General features: G+C 38.9%; 1 protein-coding gene and 1 long non-coding RNA gene across 2 annotated transcripts in view; both read left to right on the forward strand.

Annotated features, from left to right (window-relative positions):
- The window catches only part of LOC145459483 (integrin alpha-1-like), a 75864-nt gene that overhangs the window by 15082 nt on the left and 37443 nt on the right, over positions 1-23339 (forward strand). Inside the window, exons 6-10 of the mRNA XM_080338140.1 lie at positions 13374-13431; positions 14000-14142; positions 14693-14798; positions 17518-17635; positions 17815-17970. Coding sequence (XP_080194266.1) covers positions 13374-13431; positions 14000-14142; positions 14693-14798; positions 17518-17635; positions 17815-17945 — 556 coding nt within the window. The 3' untranslated portion in view covers positions 17946-17970. The remainder of the gene's footprint in view (positions 1-13373; positions 13432-13999; positions 14143-14692; positions 14799-17517; positions 17636-17814; positions 17971-23339) is intronic.
- Positions 6993-7688, forward strand: LOC145459489 (uncharacterized). The gene is made up of 2 exons (XR_013921433.1): positions 6993-7226; positions 7324-7688. It is a non-coding gene; the product is annotated as an uncharacterized LOC145459489 (long non-coding RNA).

Consider the following 23339-nt stretch of genomic DNA (forward strand, 5'->3'; position numbering starts at 1 on the left):
GCAAAACCGGTATTGCTCTGCGATAATTTTGATCACTGTGTTTGGATAATGACTTGCTTCCGAGAAAGAAATAACATTCATTATACGTTAGATGATACTTTCCTTGATATTCTATCATGTATATTTAGGACTAATGCGACATCACTATGTGTACGACAGGTCTGATTTAAACACACTAATTTTGCGTATCACACCACAAACTGCGCAATCCTTCAAAGTTGATAAGTAAACTCATAATGCAACAACTTTAAAACTAACGCGGCTCCACATCGACTTTTTGTGTGCATCTGTTTTGCGGGAGCGTATAGCACGTACCTATACATACTCAACTTTAATAACGGAATTACCATGCTTAATATTGAATCCCAACTCTAAACTTGATACGTAGATGTAGGACATTATGGCAATGCACCATGCTAAATTTCATCACACATCTAATGAAGGAACACCTTTAGAACTAACGCAGTCGAATACCGACTTTTACGCATATCTGTTTTGCGTGAACATAGCATATACCTATACATAGTCAATTTCAATAGCAGAATTACCGTGTTAAACATTGAATTCCCACCTTGAAAGTTGGTACGCGGTTATAGGACATTATAAAAATGCACCGTACCAAATCCCATCACACATTTCATGATAGAACAACTTTAAAACTAACGCGACTCTACATCGACTTTTTGCGTTCATCTGTTTTGCGGGAGCGTATAGCACGTACCCATACATAGCCAACTTTAATAACGGAATTACCATGCTTAACATTGAATACCAACTCTAAACTTGATACGTAGTTGTAGAGCCTTATGGCAATGCACCGTGCTAAATTTCATCACACATCTAATGATGGAACACCTTTGAAACTATCGCAGTCGAATACCGACGTTTACGCATATCTGATTTTCGTGAACATAGCATATACCCATACATAGTCAATTTCAATAACAGAATTAGCATGCTAAACATTAAATTCTCACCTTGAACGTTAGTACACAGTTGTAGGACATAATAACAATGCACCATACCAAATTTCGTCAGACATTTCATGATGTAACACCTTTAAAACCAACGCAGTTCTATACAGACTTTTGGCTAAATCTCTTTTTCCGTAGCGTAGCACGTACCTATACATAGTCAACTTTAATAACAGAATTACTATGTTAATATTCGACTCCCCACCTTGAGTTAGGGTTACCCAGAATACATTGCAGGTCAAATTTGATTCGATTACGAGCATTATAGCGACAGAGATTTACGATAGTGTAAAATGAGCTACCTTATGACATCAAATTTCGTCTTCTCTCCAAGTGGAAATATCATGTTCTATAATATTATCCATACCGAACAAATATAAATTTGCCTGTGCTGTTGCTTTGCAAGAATACTTCGCTCACATAGTAACCAATTTCTGGTGGATTCCGAATCGATATAGACAGAAATGCGGAAAGTTACATTGGCATGTCTTAACTTCTACCAATATGTAGGCCTACCTACCTATAATCTTATCAGGCCGTAGCGCTCACGCAAAGCATTATCAAGTAAAGGAAAATCTCCTAATTCTCATCTAGATACATATTTATTCGGAAAATACCCCCTTACAGGGTGAGAACAGTTGTTTTCTCAAGGTCTTCATATCTTCCCCACTCAAGCGCGGTAAGACTAGTTTGACTTTGCGGCATTCAGGATTATATCTCACGAAGCTCTGAATGGAATTCACGTATTTCTCATCGATTCTCGTTCTATCGCTATCACTGAGGTCGATTGCCTTTAGCTGTTAATTGAATAATAGGAGATTTATATCAATTTAAAAATGCAGAAACGAACTACATCGCTATATCGGGATCTATGATTGAGCAGAAAGATCTTACCGTATCGCATCGTTTTCCCATCTCTTCGCTCAGATTCCTGATTTGCATGGAAAGCATCTTGCAATTACACAGATTAAATTCTTCCACACGGGAATTGCACAGGACTTTAGTTACTGTTTTGTAGCAGGATGAAATGCCGGGATTTCTACTTAAATCCAGCGAATGCAGCTAAAACATGGTGTGATGTTCAGATAGTTTACGAGACTACAAACGACTCGAAGGCCGTAATAGATTAGTCATAATATTATTTACCGACGGTTGAGCAATTTTTTTTTTGCGATTTCTACTCCTAATAGCAAAAACTTATTCAACACCGAAGAAGATAATGAAGCTCGTGATCAGAAACACTTTATTGATGATGAAAATTCTATCGAACAATGAAATGTCATGCTTCAATATGACTAAAACTCACATAAGCATTACACTGTGATTGAATATTTCAGTTAGAAAACAAAACAGACCTAGTTCAAATGATCACCTCATAAATTCCGAGACCGTTATTTAACGAGATTAGTGAGTCTTCATCCAATTCGCAAGCTGAAAGTCGAACTGTTTTCGTGCAATGCTTTCTTACGAAGCATCCAATTTCTTTCAAACCCGCCGGTTCCATATCGGCATTGTAACTCAGATCAAGGCTTTCAACCTATAAATCCACCAATTTATATCAAAATGATCCACAAAACTATAGAAACGAGCGAGTACCCCGATATCAACAAAACTTTCAAAAGCGCGAATTTCCTCGGGTGTAAGGTCACATCCTTTCATGATAAGAGTAACCGTCTTGTCTTTACAAAGTAAGGCAGGCAGCGCGATCATACACTCTTCATCCAGCTGATTGTAACTAATGTCAAGATATTGGAGCTAAAAAATATCGGAAACTGTAAATTTACGATCAGCAATGATCAGCCATAAAAAATTCAAACTTATAACAGAAAAAAATGTTGTTTAGTCACTCACGTCATATTATAGGCTAAATATGCTAAGATTAAACTAGAATTTCCCTCATTCATCTCTACACAGCCGCTCATACAGAATGTGATCATTAACAACTGTACCCAGCAATAATCGCGCAGACCTTAATGTTTTTGAGCTGCATAGCAATGAAATCTGTTGACTGCAAGCGCGAGTTCACAACTGACAAATATGTTAGATCGCTCGAAATAATAGTCCCGAGTTGCGTAAAGTTAATGTTCTCCCTGTAGCTGAGATCGAGGTTTTTCAATTTCACCTACGGAAATGAGGTATTAGGAAATATCACTTCGAGAGGTTCTATACTAGATTAGCGCCTAGCTTTTTCCATCACCAATACCTGATGGTGCTGGATAAGTTTACTCAAAATAATCAGAAAATCTTCGGATCCAGCACTTTCTTGCAGATTGAGCTCTGTCGAAGCACACTGCTTCATCAGCTCGCAGATTAATGGGATGAGTTTTTCAATGTCGTTGTGTGCTGTAACGCTGAGTTTTCTTATTTCGACCTGAACGAGCGCAAAACTTAACGCATAAAACGCTAAATGATCTATGAACAGCCTAACACTGATCAACTCTGACTATAGTCTATCTAGTAAGGCTATCGAGACTAATGCCTATACCAGTAGCAAATGAGCATTATTCGCTGCGATACCACCAATTCGCGCCTTAACACATTAGTAATACAGAACAATGCGATAACGATAAAGCTGTATCTCAATATTTTACGGATAAGATATACTGAAATAGAACGTGAATTTATAATGATCAATGACTATGAGCGGAATGTGCGAAGGCGTATACCCCAGATTCAAATCCGCGAATTTTATCCAATAGAATCTTGAGGAGGTTTTCATTGAGATGACATTGACAAAATTCTAACTCATACACGTGAGATTGGCGAATAAGAGAATTCGCGATATTAATTATGTCCAATTCAGTCATAGTTTGGTGATAGAGCCCATAAGGAATTTTCACTTCATCATGTTCCGTAAGTACTAATTCATGGTACATCCTCTTTTCAGCTTGATGATGTAGATTATCCTAAAATTATTTACTTTTATAACTCTATATTCTATGATGTAAAAGTAGTATCATAAACGCTATCGGATGATATTCAACGTCGAGCAATTCTTCTCGAATATAAGTGCAAGTAGCGATTTAAAGGTGCGTAAGTAAATGTTTGTAGACTATCTCCACCTCTAGCGTTCAGAGACGATGAGTAGAGAAGTACTGAGTACTCAAGTAGGTTTTCCCTACATACAGAAAATACTGGAATGTTGGTGATATAGGATCGTTTCTACTTCAAGACTGTTTCAGTATTAAACAAAAAATAGACCCCTGAATACTAACTTTTTACTTATGCAATAGCGATTACAAAGTATTACTTACCCTCTACTCAAGAGGTTTTTCAGGTGGAACTACCTACTTTTAGGACTGTGTATGTCAAAGTAGTTTGAGCTTACGTTTATATCACCTTGACAAGTGACATTATCACACATGAAAATGATATTATCGCGTAATACCAGAAGTTAACACACGTTAATGTGTTTCGGAATTCACTAGAAATTGGTTACTAAGAGAAGTATATCCTTGTGTACACAATAGCGGAGAGAATATTTAAAATGTAGTAAGCAGGCCGATGGGTATTCATTGAGTTGTATAAGCATAAAAAACATTCCCGCGCGCTCCTAAACCCAACCCTGCCTAACCCTACCACCTAATCCTAAGACGCGCGCGGGAATGTTTTTTATGCTTATACAACTCAATGAATACCCATCGGCCTGCTTACTACATTTTAAATATTCTCTCCGCTATTGTGTACACAAGGATATACTTCTCTTAGTAACCAATTTCTAGTGAATTCCGAAACACATTAACGTGTGTTAACTTCTGGTATTACGCGATAATATCATTTTCATGTGTGATAATGTCACTTGTCAAGGTGATATAAACGTAAGCTCAAACTACTTTGACATACACAGTCCTAAAAGTAGGTAGTTCCACCTGAAAAACCTCTTGAGTAGAGGGTAAGTAATACTTTGTAATCGCTATTGCATAAGTAAAAAGTTAGTATTCAGGGGTCTATTTTTTGTTTAATACTGAAACAGTCTTGAAGTAGAAACGATCCTATATCACCAACATTCCAGTATTTTCTGTATGTAGGGAAAACCTACTTGAGTACTCAGTACTTCTCTACTCATCGTCTCTGAACGCTAGAGGTGGAGATAGTCTACAAACATTTACTTACGCACCTTTAAATCGCTACTTGCACTTATATTCGAGAAGAATTGCTCGACGTTGAATATCATCCGATAGCGTTTATGATACTACTTTTACATCATAGAATATAGAGTTATAAAAGTAAATAATTTTAGGATAATCTACATCATCAAGCTGAAAAGAGGATGTACCATGAATTAGTACTTACGGAACATGATGAAGTGAAAATTCCTTATGGGCTCTATCACCAAACTATGACTGAATTGGACATAATTAATATCGCGAATTCTCTTATTCGCCAATCTCACGTGTATGAGTTAGAATTTCGTCAATGTCATCTCAATGAAAACCTCCTCAAGATTCTATTGGATAAAATTCGCGGATTTGAATCTGGGGTATACGCCTTCGCACATTCCGCTCATAGTCATTGATCATTATAAATTCACGTTCTATTTCAGTATATCTTATCCGTAAAATATTGAGATACAGCTTTATCGTTATCGCATTGTTCTGTATTACTAATGTGTTAAGGCGCGAATTGGTGGTATCGCAGCGAATAATGCTCATTTGCTACTGGTATAGGCATTAGTCTCGATAGCCTTACTAGATAGACTATAGTCAGAGTTGATCAGTGTTAGGCTGTTCATAGATCATTTAGCGTTTTATGCGTTAAGTTTTGCGCTCGTTCAGGTCGAAATAAGAAAACTCAGCGTTACAGCACACAACGACATTGAAAAACTCATCCCATTAATCTGCGAGCTGATGAAGCAGTGTGCTTCGACAGAGCTCAATCTGCAAGAAAGTGCTGGATCCGAAGATTTTCTGATTATTTTGAGTAAACTTATCCAGCACCATCAGGTATTGGTGATGGAAAAAGCTAGGCGCTAATCTAGTATAGAACCTCTCGAAGTGATATTTCCTAATACCTCATTTCCGTAGGTGAAATTGAAAAACCTCGATCTCAGCTACAGGGAGAACATTAACTTTACGCAACTCGGGACTATTATTTCGAGCGATCTAACATATTTGTCAGTTGTGAACTCGCGCTTGCAGTCAACAGATTTCATTGCTATGCAGCTCAAAAACATTAAGGTCTGCGCGATTATTGCTGGGTACAGTTGTTAATGATCACATTCTGTATGAGCGGCTGTGTAGAGATGAATGAGGGAAATTCTAGTTTAATCTTAGCATATTTAGCCTATAATATGACGTGAGTGACTAAACAACATTTTTTTCTGTTATAAGTTTGAATTTTTTATGGCTGATCATTGCTGATCGTAAATTTACAGTTTCCGATATTTTTTAGCTCCAATATCTTGACATTAGTTACAATCAGCTGGATGAAGAGTGTATGATCGCGCTGCCTGCCTTACTTTGTAAAGACAAGACGGTTACTCTTATCATGAAAGGATGTGACCTTACACCCGAGGAAATTCGCGCTTTTGAAAGTTTTGTTGATATCGGGGTACTCGCTCGTTTCTATAGTTTTGTGGATCATTTTGATATAAATTGGTGGATTTATAGGTTGAAAGCCTTGATCTGAGTTACAATGCCGATATGGAACCGGCGGGTTTGAAAGAAATTGGATGCTTCGTAAGAAAGCATTGCACGAAAACAGTTCGACTTTCAGCTTGCGAATTGGATGAAGACTCACTAATCTCGTTAAATAACGGTCTCGGAATTTATGAGGTGATCATTTGAACTAGGTCTGTTTTGTTTTCTAACTGAAATATTCAATCACAGTGTAATGCTTATGTGAGTTTTAGTCATATTGAAGCATGACATTTCATTGTTCGATAGAATTTTCATCATCAATAAAGTGTTTCTGATCACGAGCTTCATTATCTTCTTCGGTGTTGAATAAGTTTTTGCTATTAGGAGTAGAAATCGCAAAAAAAAAATTGCTCAACCGTCGGTAAATAATATTATGACTAATCTATTACGGCCTTCGAGTCGTTTGTAGTCTCGTAAACTATCTGAACATCACACCATGTTTTAGCTGCATTCGCTGGATTTAAGTAGAAATCCCGGCATTTCATCCTGCTACAAAACAGTAACTAAAGTCCTGTGCAATTCCCGTGTGGAAGAATTTAATCTGTGTAATTGCAAGATGCTTTCCATGCAAATCAGGAATCTGAGCGAAGAGATGGGAAAACGATGCGATACGGTAAGATCTTTCTGCTCAATCATAGATCCCGATATAGCGATGTAGTTCGTTTCTGCATTTTTAAATTGATATAAATCTCCTATTATTCAATTAACAGCTAAAGGCAATCGACCTCAGTGATAGCGATAGAACGAGAATCGATGAGAAATACGTGAATTCCATTCAGAGCTTCGCGAGATATAATCCTGAATGCCGCAAAGTCAAACTAGTCTTACCGCGCTTGAGTGGGGAAGATATGAAGACCTTGAGAAAACAACTGTTCTCACCCTGTAAGGGGGTATTTTCCGAATAAATATGTATCTAGATGAGAATTAGGAGATTTTCCTTTACTTGATAATGCTTTGCGTGAGCGCTACGGCCTGATAAGATTATAGGTAGGTAGGCCTACATATTGGTAGAAGTTAAGACATGCCAATGTAACTTTCCGCATTTCTGTCTATATCGATTCGGAATCCACCAGAAATTGGTTACTATGTGAGCGAAGTATTCTTGCAAAGCAACAGCACAGGCAAATTTATATTTGTTCGGTATGGATAATATTATAGAACATGATATTTCCACTTGGAGAGAAGACGAAATTTGATGTCATAAGGTAGCTCATTTTACACTATCGTAAATCTCTGTCGCTATAATGCTCGTAATCGAATCAAATTTGACCTGCAATGTATTCTGGGTAACCCTAACTCAAGGTGGGGAGTCGAATATTAACATAGTAATTCTGTTATTAAAGTTGACTATGTATAGGTACGTGCTACGCTACGGAAAAAGAGATTTAGCCAAAAGTCTGTATAGAACTGCGTTGGTTTTAAAGGTGTTACATCATGAAATGTCTGACGAAATTTGGTATGGTGCATTGTTATTATGTCCTACAACTGTGTACTAACGTTCAAGGTGAGAATTTAATGTTTAGCATGCTAATTCTGTTATTGAAATTGACTATGTATGGGTATATGCTATGTTCACGAAAATCAGATATGCGTAAACGTCGGTATTCGACTGCGATAGTTTCAAAGGTGTTCCATCATTAGATGTGTGATGAAATTTAGCACGGTGCATTGCCATAAGGCTCTACAACTACGTATCAAGTTTAGAGTTGGTATTCAATGTTAAGCATGGTAATTCCGTTATTAAAGTTGGCTATGTATGGGTACGTGCTATACGCTCCCGCAAAACAGATGTACGCAAAAAGTCGATGTAGAGTCGCGTTAGTTTTAAAGTTGTTCTATCATGAAATGTGTGATGGGATTTGGTACGGTGCATTTTTATAATGTCCTATAACCGCGTACCAACTTTCAAGGTGGGAATTCAATGTTTAACACGGTAATTCTGCTATTGAAATTGACTATGTATAGGTATATGCTATGTTCACGCAAAACAGATATGCGTAAAAGTCGGTATTCGACTGCGTTAGTTCTAAAGGTGTTCCTTCATTAGATGTGTGATGAAATTTAGCATGGTGCATTGCCATAATGTCCTACATCTACGTATCAAGTTTAGAGTTGGGATTCAATATTAAGCATGGTAATTCCGTTATTAAAGTTGAGTATGTATAGGTACGTGCTATACGCTCCCGCAAAACAGATGCACACAAAAAGTCGATGTGGAGCCGCGTTAGTTTTAAAGTTGTTGCATTATGAGTTTACTTATCAACTTTGAAGGATTGCGCAGTTTGTGGTGTGATACGCAAAATTAGTGTGTTTAAATCAGACCTGTCGTACACATAGTGATGTCGCATTAGTCCTAAATATACATGATAGAATATCAAGGAAAGTATCATCTAACGTATAATGAATGTTATTTCTTTCTCGGAAGCAAGTCATTATCCAAACACAGTGATCAAAATTATCGCAGAGCAATACCGGTTTTGCGTAAATTCCGAACAAAATCCAGAGTGTAAGAGTCTTTAGTGCATCGGAATAGTGTAGTCTTCTATCTACTTTACAAAATTTATACGATTTTTCTTGTTGCGTTCCGGGATAAAATGTAATTTTTCGCCCTTTTTGTTTATTTTTATTAAAATTAGTATCCATTAAAAAACGTCGTGTAAAGGTAATGTACGAATACAAGTACAAGTTGAGATTTCAAAGTAAGTAAGTGGTTATGTTCGTAGACTAACCCCACTTCTACGCAACGATTTTTCAGTAAGTAGTTATGTTTCTAGGCTACTTTTACTTCTATTTAACGAGTTTTCATACTAATCTGCTTTCTTTAATAACTTTCATCTTTTTCATCAGTGAGCGAAGGTAATACCGGTGTTAACACCATGGTCAGATGCGAGATAACAGCGACTCAGAGCTCATTTAGATACCTAAGCTACTTTAAAATTAGTACCCGAGTATTTGCTGCAATTATACTGCCAGATAGTTATAGCAAGAGGGTTTCGATGGTGACGTACTTGTATAATGCACATTTTGGAGAGAGTAAGTAAAGCAATGATCTCAGATAAATCCATTAAATTAAGGTAGAAGTAGCTATTTACGAACAAAAGTTAGTATTCTAGTTCTATATTTCTGTTAATACTGAAAATGTCATGAAGTTGAAGCAATCTGAAATCATAAACACTTTAGTATTAGGTACATATACGCTAAAAGCTACTTTAGTATTCTGATGGATTGCAAATACTAGTTTACTTATCAACTTTGAAGGCTTGCGCAGTTTGTGGTGTGATACGCAAAATTAGGGTGTTCAAATCAGACCTGTCGTACACATAGTGATGTCGCATTAGTCCTAAATATACATGATAGAATATCAAGGAAAAGTATCATCTAACGTATAATGAATGTTATTTCTTTCTCGGAAGCAAGTCATTATCAAAACATAGTGATCAAAATTATCGTAGAGCTGGAAAATGCGTGAGCTGGACTAACTTTTTACGTAGTTCGAAATCGCTACTTCTATACATTAATTCAAAGTATTTGTCAGTCATCGCAGCACCGCTCATATAGCGCAGCATCTATTTATTTCACGGATAACAAATTACTCCTGCTTTTATCAGAGGATACTTTCCTAGGGTTTGCCTACTAACAGTACTTAGTTTAGATTAATGAAAAATATAGTGATTGAAAATAGATCACTGGATTATAGTTTACAGAAAACTCCACAATTCTATGTGACGTCCTTGCATGACAACAGCCTTCGAACTATTCGCCACCTCATAAACACTTGAGTAGGCCTACATTTGATGCGTGTGGGGAAAACCTAGGTAAATTTACATATGCATTTAGTTTCCGGCTCTGAAAGCAAGCTTGGTCTATTATCAATAGCAACTTTTGCGTGAACTCCGTTCTATTTCACTTCATAACTACACAATGTAGATAGTCTATTCGAAAAATTCGATGTATAATTGAACTTTCCTCTGCATGATCATTAGGGCTTCTATTTTTTGTTGCTGGGCAACTTTGTTGAAGCCGAAAGCGGTATTATCTAGCAACATGGTTTAAATGACTCGCCTCCGGCGTTTATTGACCGTATTACCCGTATTCTCGTCATGCAAAAATTATGCATGTATTAGTATGAATCTCAGATGCAGCAAAGTGTGTGAGACTGCCTGTAAAATGGTGCGAAGCAGCGACTCTAATTTCCCGGCTTATAGCAAACAACGACGCTGAAATTTTACTTCAGACGCAGCAAAGTGTGTGAGACCACCTGTAAAAATTGCGCGAAGGTACATTTCTCGGCTTATAACAAATAACGACGCTGAAATTCTACTTCAGATACAGTAAAGTTAATGCGTTTGGCTATATAAATTGCGCGAAGGTGCATTTCTCGGCTTATAGCGAATAACGACGCTGAAACTCTACTTCAGATACAGCAAATGCGACCAAGTCTGCGCGAATAAGTGCATAAATTGCGAAAAGGTGCGACTCTAATTTTTCGGCTTTATTGCAAATACCGATGTTGGAATTGTACTTATGTCACATAGAACTCGAACACTATCGATGAAATTCACATAAAATCATGAATTGCTTGCCTGCGTCTAATGAGAATAAGTCGTAAAATGGGGAGGCTGCAGAGACCGTAACTTGTATACATAAAATCGAGTTTAAAAATATGGACGGATGAGTTATCTCTGACCAATAGAGTAATATAACCGCCTATAGGTTAGTGGGGTATTGCTATAATGTATGTCCAATTTTCATATGCGTTTAGTTTCCAGCTCTGAAAGCAAGCTTGGTCTATGATCAATAGCAACTATTTCAACAAATATTACATACCTATTGATAGATAGCTAAGGCACCATGTCGACCCAAAATTATACCTTTTGCCGTCCATACTTTTATAACCCTTGAAGGGGTAAAATTTGCATTACACTAACTTGCAATTGTGAAGCGGCGTTTCACTGTTGGTTTAATCACCCTTATTCTAGTGACATGAAAAGGACTGAATCGTATGAATTGTGGTCACTACAAGAATCGAGCGAAAGCGTTGTTTCACGCCGTCTTGCATCGGTCACGATTAGTTTTACTTTTCAACTAACTTGTTGTCTGTCGTTATATTCATTAGACTCGCTTTCATGCGGCTAATTTGTCCCTATCATTATAACGTCGGTGATCGCGTACCTGCAGCGAAGGTGTTCGTTTAATTATAGCAACGAGAACCGGGTCCCTGCGGCTATTCCGCTGGCATTTTAGTGCCGAGTTAAATACCCTTATACTCGACATGCAAACATTATACAGGTAGCGGTTATACTGCGAGCTGATGAATTCGTCATCTATTCGCCTAGCGTAGTTGTTCATAATCCCAACCTTCCGCTCGTATCGTATATACTACAAGCCAGTGATCGCTACATCAAACAAAACGCTCAGATCGAACGCAAGAACTCGGATCGCAGTGTCGGACGGTAGCAAAGCGGTGTACCTCGAAACATCAACCGATCTGGAGGATTTCAGCTAGTGAATCGATGCAATAACGATCAACGATATCATTGATATGCTCTTTCTTCGAAATAAAATGAACTCGTACACTATACAATGCTATTTCAAGGAGACTGAGTAAAGTGCCAATGTAAGTTTTGACGCGGCAATCATAAGTCGTAAAATGTGGAAACTGCAGAAACCGTAACTTGTACACATAAAATCAAGTTTAAAAAATATGGATGGATGATATTAGTCCTAAATACACATAATACAATATCTGAGAAAAGTATCAAGATGCGGCAATCAATGCAGCGATGATATAGCAATGGATGGATGATGTGGCACTATAGGCGTGGCGCTTGATGATGTGGCACAGATGACGTAGCAGATGAATGTACCCTTAGGGTATGAAAATGGGCGTGGCAATTAGGATGACGTGGCGCTCTCTGATTGGACGGCAACAAACGAATCCCATCCTACTACTCATGTCACATAGCCTATAACTTCATATGTCTTAGTGCGTCGTGGCAAGGTAATGGCCGACGCCCAAGTGCCCATTTCTCTTAATCACGCGTATTTTTTGTTGTGGGAAGGGTACCCAATATTCAAGATATTTGACAAAATTAATTCGAAAAATATTTTGAAAAATTCCCAAAACATACACCATGACTTAGGTTAATTCACGAAATAATTTTGGGCTCCCTTCGATCTCGGCCCCCTAATTGAGGGTTTGGGGTGCGGCAGTTACGGTCCTGAGGAAATCTTACGCAATGTTCATGACACGCGGAGAAGACTATGCGCTAGTTTCTCGCAGATTAACTTCGAGCTAGCCCATTGTTATTTATAACTTTGTTAAACCATGTTATTTCGCCATTCCCAGAAAATAATGCGCTATTGAAATGATAGCAGTATCGCTCACGCGTACGAGACCATACTAAAAGAAAAGATTTTTCGTTAGGCGCTCGTGATTGCAAAGTCTCATTTCTTCACGGAGCGCAATATTTGCCTTTGCGGGCCGCACTTGTACCTCGGTGTAAGACTTCAGCGATAACACTATTTGCCCCTGGCAATGTTCCCTCTAATTTTTCACGAGTTTGCGCGCCTGCGTGGTCCCTTGGACAACAGTGCGCAACGACTTAAAAAAAAACATCACTTCGGATTTTTTGTGCGCAACTTAAATTTTCTGTGCGCAAAGACCGCTTCAGCACTGCGCATTTGCGCACGTGCGCAGCTTAGAGGGAACATTGGCTGTTACCTAAAACATCGACTATGACCATAATTTCTTTAACAGTGAATTTATTACAACGGAAATCGCTCTTGGTTCAATTCGAAACAATAGCAGACTCAAGGTAAGTCACCATTCTCTAAGCGCATAACCAGATCGATAATGTTCAAAGTCGTATTTGGTGATACGATTGTTGATATGCAATGTTCTTTTAAATTCTCTCGTAGTTGCTGACGATTACCCCTGACGAGCGTCAGTCGAAAATTCAGGTTCATTTCAATATGAATACTTTATTCATATGACATGAAAATCCCTTTCCTCATGAGTTTCGCTAGCATTTATATGCATAAATATACAAGGCTTCGAAAATCGAATGAAAAAAGAAGGATTTTCAACCATCACACCTCCATTATAAAGCATGAAACCTAGACCTGCTGCGGCAAGAAGAAACCGCAATTTGTAACTCGGGCGTGTTACGCCATTCTGAAATTGGATTTGTATTAACGTGTAACCTCATTTTATGACATGAGTGTTTCAACTCCATTTTGATATTCTGTCATTACTTCATGCCTGTACAATGTCATTGGCCGTGGTGCGAAAGGCCGTCAGGCGATAAACGGCAAAACTTGTCTTTTAAGAAACAATAACAAAATGAGATATCGCGACTGATCCGACTCTAGTGTTATTTTCAGAAAAAAATCGGAGAAATCACTCGTCGCGGGGTGCTGACGTACACAGCGGCCGCTCTTCTGAAAACCCTGGACGACTTTCGGCGTGCTTCCCGATGGACAGACCGCGATACAAAGAAAGTAATGGTAGTTCTGACGGACGGCGCGTAAGTATGAGCATGATCAGGATCATGCTTACAAAACTTCATCATTGAAAATAATAAACATCAACGCAACGATGGCGCTTATCGCCTCAGTAAGATTGCTCATCTGTAGCACGGACTATTGAAAGTTAAAGCGAGCTAAAATGTCATTGCGTATAGTCTATAATCTACATCTTAAGATGTGTGGTGATATACCTCGCGTTATTATAGTAGCCTACTTAGTAACGTCAAGGGTATGGCTTCGCTATCAATGCAGAAGCGTTAAAGTCCGACTATACAATTTTAAGAATTGCTCCAATATAATTGGCTATATCCAAAGGATACTCACCTTAAAACCGAGACGGATTGACTTTTGATATAAGTCTGTCGATGATAGGAATGGAGCCCCCTGCCCGCAAACTTGATGTCAACGAGTACCCCGATTCGATTTCATACACATTGCAATCGCGTCGGAATGGGGAGGGAGTTACATCACTTATTTCAGTCCGATGTCGCCATATAACGTGGTATTTGAATCTTAGAAGTATTTAATATATGCATTCACAATTTACAGAGCAACTGACTCGCCGGAGCTAGATCATGCAGCAAAGAGAGTGAGATCACAGGGAATTATTCCGTTTGCCGTTGGAGTGGGGTCATTCAGGAAAAGCGAGCTCCAGGTAAATGCTACGTAGATATCGAGGTCTGCATTTAGTATAAGCATAGCCTATTCATCCAGTACGAACACGCACTCGAATAAAACTGAAAAATATGACTATAATAGTCGCATGAACTGTCCGGAAGTAGCATATAATATAAGCAGGGTTGCCATCGACATGGACCGAAAAATAAGGACAGTCAAAAAATTAGATTACCATGAAATGCGATTCTGCGCGTACTTTCTATTTATTCGAGCCGTGGCATATCAGATTACATACTTTTCGCAAGAAACAACCTGCTCTTGCAACTCCTTGTTATTAGAAAGTGCTTCGTGGATGTCACGGCAGTTCAGGTCTAGATTCACCTTTATTCAGGGCCGCAACAGCACTTCGTCAGCCACTCCCCCAGAAAATACGTTGATCTGGGGCTTCCATAGCGTGATAAACCAAGCTTTTTCATCTCGTTCTGATTAGAGGCGTCAACCAAGATGGAAAAAGGCTGTACATCAAGTTTAGACAAAATGCAGCAAGAACTCCAGTAACAATGCTTGTAACTTGGTCCTAGCCGAAGCAAACTTCTTTGCGATGTTGGAATCGGGGAATATTGCTTTGAACAATTGCGATGTGCAATCGTAGTAGAGGAATGATTGCTGAAGTTAGACAGTATGGAATGCCCAGGTACCAGCAGCAGCTGCCTAGTAGTCTGTGGTCGTTGGTGTTCATCGACTTGTGAAACAATTATTCATCGACTGGCTCGAATCAATCATTATGACACACTTCTTGTGTTTTGGGTTATCAATGTGAGTTTAAATAGCGGTGTTTCCTAATGGCCTCCAGGTTAATGCCATAATTGCAGATATTGCAATGTGCGAAACACTCGCCCTTCAAGCTTCCTTTAATACAGGGGTGTCAAACTCAAATTGCGTCGCAGGCCGGATTCAAGCCTTCAAATCGCTCGCGGGCCGGACCTGTCAACTGATTCCAAAATGTTAACTCGTGCTTCTGCTTTTCACTTGACTACCTTAAAAGGCATATATAGTAACACATTGATCATTAGAATTTCCCAGTAGAAAGTCGCAACACCTTTATTCGTGAACAATGTAATTGGCAAAAATACGATCATTGACCGGTTGAATACAGTTAAGAACCGCCACAATCATGGCGGTAACGACCGTACAAGTATATTCTGGGCTCCTTTCGCTTTCGTCGTATTCTGGCGTTAGCCCTGCATATGCGTTGTGAGGGACACTAGATATTTAAATGGAAACGAGGACGTTGTAATTTGTTTTATTATTATCAAACGGCGAGTCCGGTTTCTCTCATGTCCGAAGATCAATTGGGTCGAAAGTGACACAGCAGTGCGAGCATAGATATTTCAATTATATACTTGTGCAGTGCAACTAATATATTTTCCATGTAAACTGCATATATAATATGGTCCCGCATTGGCGTTTTCGCTCCTGTGAATAGCAAATTTTTGGTCCATATTTGCATAAATCTCGGAACTTAGTGTGCACTTTTAGCCTTCTTGAAATTTGATGTCAAAGTCACCGACTTGTTTCTAGTGGTAACTAGAGTGAGACCACAACGCCGTAGTCGGGTGGGTATAATGGGGCTTATGAACATGGAAGTATTTCCTGCAAAAAATCTCAACATTTGTTACAAATGTGCTGGAAAATATAAAAATTTTTCAGTCTACTCAGAATTGCTTCGCGGGCCGGATGAAATCGTCTGACGCCCGCGGGCCGTATGTTTGACACCCCTGCTTTAATACCTTTGAATTATCTCTCATAATCGTCACGAAAAACGTTTTTACGCCCGCTCATTTTAACTAAATAGATATAGCATTATTAGTAGCTGAAACTATATGTGCAATATAATTCAGATAAACTTATCAATGATTAATAGCTTTACTACTTTTAGCCCTAGTGTCGACTGCACTGCGCCCTTTTCCAGTACGCAATAAATGCTGCCTTCCCCACAGCTTATTCTGCTGACTAGACGGCAGACACCTGGTGCTGCTGTTTGCTATACTAAAATGACGTCCGCTGCGATATCTTGGTACGGCCGAAACTACTATACCACTCACAGCCCTAGCTACCTCGCCACTTAGAAGTCAAACCCTGTGGTGTGTACACCACGGGAGTTCCTTTCATTTATGATGTCATAAAATCTCGACGCGAAAGCATAATTTTAAAATATTATGGAACACAGATACCAAAGGAAAACGATCGAAGTTCTGTAGTTGTTGAAAATAAGACAAAATAAGGACGCAAGTCGAAAAGAAGGACATTTCTTAGAAATAAGGACAGTTGAGTTTTCTAAGACGTGACCCTTAAAAATAAGGACAAATCTTAGAAATAAGGACGGTATGGCAACCCTGAATATAAGGGTGCCTATAATTCAGGATGTAGCACAGGTACATTGCGACGCCTCGTATGAATGACTATGACACCCGAAACAATGTTTCATCTAAGCTGCACGCGTGCGCAATTATGCAGTGCTGGCAAGGTCTCTGAACACAGAAAGTCTGAGCTGCGCACAAAAATCCGAAGTGATGACCTTATTTTTAGTCGTTACGCACTGTTGTGCAAGTGATCGCGCAGTGAGTTGGCGAGTGCGCGCGGACTCGTAAAAAATTAGAGGGGACATTGACCCGAAACCTCCTGATTAACGATAAAACCGACAAGTAACTAAATATGCATACAGATACATTTACATTATACAATTGTACATTCAGATGATTGCAACAGGCAATTACTCTTCGGATGAACGAGTCTTGAGCGTGAGGAGTTTCAGCGGATTGGATAGCATTGTGACCAGATTGTCTGATCTTATTTTCAAAAGTACTCTGGAAGGTGATGTGTTATATTCTACGTCGTTGCCGAAATCTTTCCATTTTCGCCAAAACGTCGCACGAATAAGGAATTTATCTATACCTCTACGACTAACCCGATTAATGTTCTTGATGCGTATGTGAATGTATACACTGTATTCATCCGAATCTTCAGCCTGACAGCATTATTACTTTTTGAAGGTGGATCGGGAAATATGTCAGTAGCATCTTACCAGCTGCAGCTCTCTCAGACGGGATTCACGATAACCTCCTCTCGCAGGGTAAGAGTTTGTTCAGCGTGTAGCGTGAATGATTTGAGAGTGATTGTTTGAATGATTGTACGAAAAGGCGATATTCGTGGCTATGCGTCGCGCGAACCAGTAGATGTGTGCGGGTTGTAATTTAATTTGCAAACGATTACCGCGCAGTTGTAAAACGGAACGGAATCCTGCTCTATGTTGAGAGAGGATGTATGTCAGGTCTACAAGGAAGAATTGCGTTATCATTCTCTTCCTAATTCGGATCCTGAATATCCTACGGATTCGAAAAATATGGGAATTCATGGTCAAGATCTTTCGTAAATTATACATCTATTAGTACATCCACAATATATCGGTATCAATGACTTATATGAATACGGTAAGTCGATCGGCAACGATATTACTGATTTCGGTATAATTGCTACAGGGCACGTTTTTGCAACGTTTGCAACTGTTTTTACAGCTTCCGGCAGCTTTCTAGATAGTCAGAGTCTATGTACTATGATGTTTTAAGCTGTTTGGAGGGATTTTATAGTGCAACTTTTTCCAACTTTTCTCTATTTTTCATGCCAATTCTTACTGCAACTTTCATCAAATATTGCGTAAGAATGTAAAGGAGTGATTTAAAAAACATGCTATAAATATTTCTAGTATGGTTCTATCATATTTGATTTGCCTAAGAAAGGGCTATATGATGGGTTAGCTGTGTATCTCACTGTTATCTATGACACGATGGCTTGCAAGCAAGCAATTCAATTACCCTGCCAAGCACGACAATATCCGACAATATATGAAAATAAATCGCTTAAATAGATCGCTTTATTGATTCTGTCGTTTAAATTTGAGATATTTCCCATTTTGCGAACGTCCAGGCGAGTTCCGCTAAAAATTACATTTTCACTGGGTCGTCTTTTTCAGGCTATTGATTTTGTCAAGGTCACCAAGAGTGCGTTTTTCTGCAATGCCTTGGGTCAAGTTTACAGACCTATGTGTGGTATTTGACTTTTTTTAGGGGAAGTGGGTTATCGCTATGTGCTGTTGGCTTTTTTGAGTAATTATTCCCGCATTGCGTCATTTTCTTGCAGGAAAAAGTGTAATTTTGGCGGTCTCGCCAGACCGTCCGTGAAATAGCAAAACAACAAACCTGACAGCTCTGCAGGAACAAGGTTATACAACGGAACCTTTCGAGTATCTCATACCCAGTTACGTATATATAAAAGATTATAAATGCAACTTTTGTTAAGATTAAATACAACTTTCTCCCGATTTTAGTGCAACAAAACTTGCCCTAATAGTTACACGAAACAATATCATCACATGATTATTTAATCCATGATATCCGTTACAGCAAATAATTCGTCAGAATGTCTATCTCACGGCGAACCATAAAAAAGTATGGTACTTCTCAAACTTGATCGCAGCAGTTTGTCGACACACTTTTTGATTATGATGAAGTAACCATTCCTGCAATTCTGCGGGTGTGTTCAGACTAAATGACGTCCAGGGTCGTACCGATGATCCCCGTACCATACAAATACTGTGCTGCATGTTTTCTACGTCATCATTGTAGCAGTCCGTTTGTTTTGTATTTTAGTTGAATAAAAAATATATACTCTCTTTCACTTTTTGTTGGACAACACCTTTTATCCTATCCTAAATGCCCTAAATAGAGATTTCCATTATCCGTACAGAAACACTGGCATTATAGTTCAATGGTACAGTCAGTGGCAAAGTGATTTAGTTCACCAGTTCTAGCCACTCACTCTTCTGAGGTTGTATTCCAATTCTGATGACGTCTTACGCCAATCTTGCAACACTTTTCTTACTGCCTGCATTAACAGTTCGGTCCAGATTAGTATATAACAATGGCGTATGGAAAATTTCATCAGTTGCGATGTATATAGATCCCCTCAAGTAAACATATTATCGAAGCTGATTTTTCCACAATTGCGTTCGTTAAAGAAGAGACACTTATTACAAATTCATAATTAGCAGGAATGTCCGATACCTTCCATCAGTTCCCTGCGAAACTGCGAGACTGTTGTGGATGCGAAGGTTCCATAGAATTCGACCACAGCCTAGGTCCGTCACCCTGGGGTGCACCTAAATATGCGCGGCTGTACCTGTACGAAAAGGTATACAAGGGAGGATCATAAGCTGGTCACAAACAAAAGCATTTAATGAACAAAAAGTTTGAAAAACATTTTTCTGCTGAACAGAGTGACTCACTTCCTTCCAGTTCCTTCGTTTATGACGTGCACCTACTAAATAACTAGATTAACGAATTTGGCGGTCAAATTGTGCGAAGACTAGCACGAAGACTAGCCATAGACGGATCTACGAAAAAATACGATTCATTTGAATAGTATATTCAATTATTCATATTGAAATGAAACCGAATATTTTCGGCTGATGCTGGTCAGGGCTCGTCAGCAACTAGTGGAGAATGGGAAAGAACATTGTATATCAACAATTGTATTACAAAATATGACGTCACCAGCATGAACTTTTGAATAAGAAAGCGTTCAATGAACTATTTTTAGACTGATATAAATATCTTGCCGAGGTTACCGAACGAACAACGAAAGATTTTTATATCCTTCTACCTTGAATTTTCCTTAATTTCACCCGCTTTGAAAATCAATTGATTTCTGCGGTTAGTCGGCTAGGTGTTAAGACACAGTGAAGACTTCCTGCACTTCAAACAAGTAATATAGTGTACGAAAAGTGCCCCTGTTATTGTGGCTACGTGGGAAGAACGTCAAAGCGTTCGATTCAAGTCGAGTCAAGTCAAGTTAAGTCACTATAGTCAAGTCAAGTTGAATTTTTAAACTAAAACGCGCGATTCAGAGTCATTGCATTTTGCTAGTTGTTTTAGATACAGACTGAATCCACAGATGTTCTGAATCGAGGAACGAATAAATATAGAGTTGAATATGCACGCAAAAGGCGTTGTATCGCTATATCATACGTAGAACTGCTCATCTACGTAAGTAACGATATAGACCCGGTCTATATTTATCAGCCAAGCCCACTAGAGGGTAGAAAACGAAACCATGATATACAATCTCAGTCTGCACTAATTGTTGACGAGTAATACAAACGTATAAACGATATTCGTCGATTTAAATCATACAATAGGCTTAGTTACGAGCACAGGGCAATGTGACCAGTTTATACAACAGCGATACATTGCTATTAGATCACTTTACCACTAGTTCTCGACAAGGTAACGTAAAACCTCCGATCACCGCGTTATCGATCAATATATTTGTGATATAACAACGGAGTCTCCGTAACACGCACAACCATTAAGTTATTGCATTCTGTCACTGGTTACACCAGCGTATAACTTATTCCGTAAACAACGATTCAGTCGACACCGAATACTTGATGACTTGAAATGGACTCGTAAATTTTGCTTTGAGTCACGAGTTAATCCGCATTTAAGAAGCGTCGAATCAGGTCAAGTCATTTTTGCAAAGTGACTCGAGTCAAGTCAAGTCATACGAAAAATTTGACTCGAGTCACCCCAACACTGCCATATAGCCTACACAGCTGCTTGCTAGCGTCATGCGCAGAGTCGTTTCAAGATATATATGATAGCTTTCATACGAGTAACATCCCTATGCAACGGGATGCCCTAATTAATATTAGATATTACCAGCTATAAAAAACACATATAGGCTCCCTGACTGTTTGGGGGATAAAATCGTGGTGGAATATTTTTGCCAACATCGGATTTACCTATACTTATATACGCAGATACGCGATCCAGAATTTTTGTTTCCCCTCATGACATTACGCTATTCTAAGTGTGCCTTTCTCTTGATTCGTAAACTCGTAAGTATTTTACTTCCTCAACTGCTGGTATGTCTTCTATTGATATATAATTGCAAGACATCAGTTTTATTCCTCCTTTTCATCGCCACCCATTGTGCGGATATAGGGAGAGTCGCAAACAAATCACCACGGTAGATATTCGGGATGGTGTGAACCTCTGAAAGGTTCAGTTCGTGTGAACGCGAACATTTTTGAAATGTTCTGTGTTAACGCGAACCCAAACCTTATGACGTCATATTGCTAATTCCAACCCTACATTCCAGTGCAGTGATAGCCTATATTAATGTACACATGATACCTAGCGAATACTCGGGCTATATAATGCCAAATGCTGAAGTTCATATTGGCATTTTAAACGTCACCAGGTGTATCAACTGGGATTATCAAATGATATAATAATCCAATAAAATCAATATCTCCCGTAGCTTTGACAAATATTTCGACGAGGACTTGCAAGGGTATATAAGCTTACGCCTTGACGGTCTAGGCCAGACCAGAAAAGGAATTCGGCGTCTGAGTATTGCTACGTTCGTATTGAGCAGAGTGTAAAACTTGCTACCGATGTTACCCCGTCAACAAGTCATACAGCAGTAGCCAACACCCAAATCGCACGGATTTGGTTTTTATGATACAAAAACATATGAAATAAAGATTGACCCCGTCCGCGTGTTGATTATTTACATTAGACAAAGATATCAATTGCATTGATTGGTTGACTAAGCATCATTCGCTGACGACCTACATGTAGCGTATTTCTCTCTTGATGTTGTGTGCTTGCGGGTCAAGCTCGCAGCAGAGAGTCACTAAAAATATTCGAAGAAACTTTAGTAACAAAGCAAGTAAAGGTGTATGCTCGTTTAGTGTTGATTTTTTTATGCTGCCCCATGCATATAGTGGCCCGCAGTTGAAATACAATAAATTTCAACCAATGAAAAACAAGGGTGTGGATTTTGAGGTACCATTTTGGTAGGCCCGCGAGTGCTCTGAAGGTTTTATTCCGGCCCGCGACGTCAGTTAAAGAGTTCATGGACCTAAATCTCCGATTTATTTGAATAAAATATTCATATTTATTCCCGAAGCTTTTCTGCTGATCCTCGTCAAGGGAAATCGTCAGCAATATTGCGAGAATTCGAATCACTATGTTCAACAACAATATATATCGCTAATTGTGACGTCACACAGAAAATATACAAAGTTACGAAAACGAGAGAACTGAAGCGTTGGCATGGAGATAGCGAAGCAAAACAAGTTAATGCGCGATTTTCAAATGATACACAAATTCTTTCTGTTGGCATAGACTAGGTTCACTCATAGTGATGATGGTGAACTCAAGAACAGACAAATGAAATAAATGGCGACCCTTAGCCAATATAGAGAAAATGTCCTCGTGATAGTTAGCAGCACATGTATGATTTTCTAGTAAATGTTTGCCGATAGAAGTTTTTTGACCCATAGCCTGGTTATGTTCGCGAGAACAAGCGGATTATTATGTTGCGATTTCGAGATATAAGATTTGACAGACGGTGGGATATGTTCTTTAATACGGTCCTGCAACCGTTTGGAAGATCTCCCTACGTACCGACAATCGCAGTGGCACTTGAATTCATAAATGACGTTACTTTG

This window comes from Botryllus schlosseri, chromosome 16 (genome assembly GCF_051294905.1).
Source record: "Botryllus schlosseri isolate E-star chromosome 16, Bs_hap1, whole genome shotgun sequence".
Classification (NCBI taxonomy): Eukaryota; Metazoa; Chordata; class Ascidiacea; order Stolidobranchia; family Styelidae; genus Botryllus; species Botryllus schlosseri.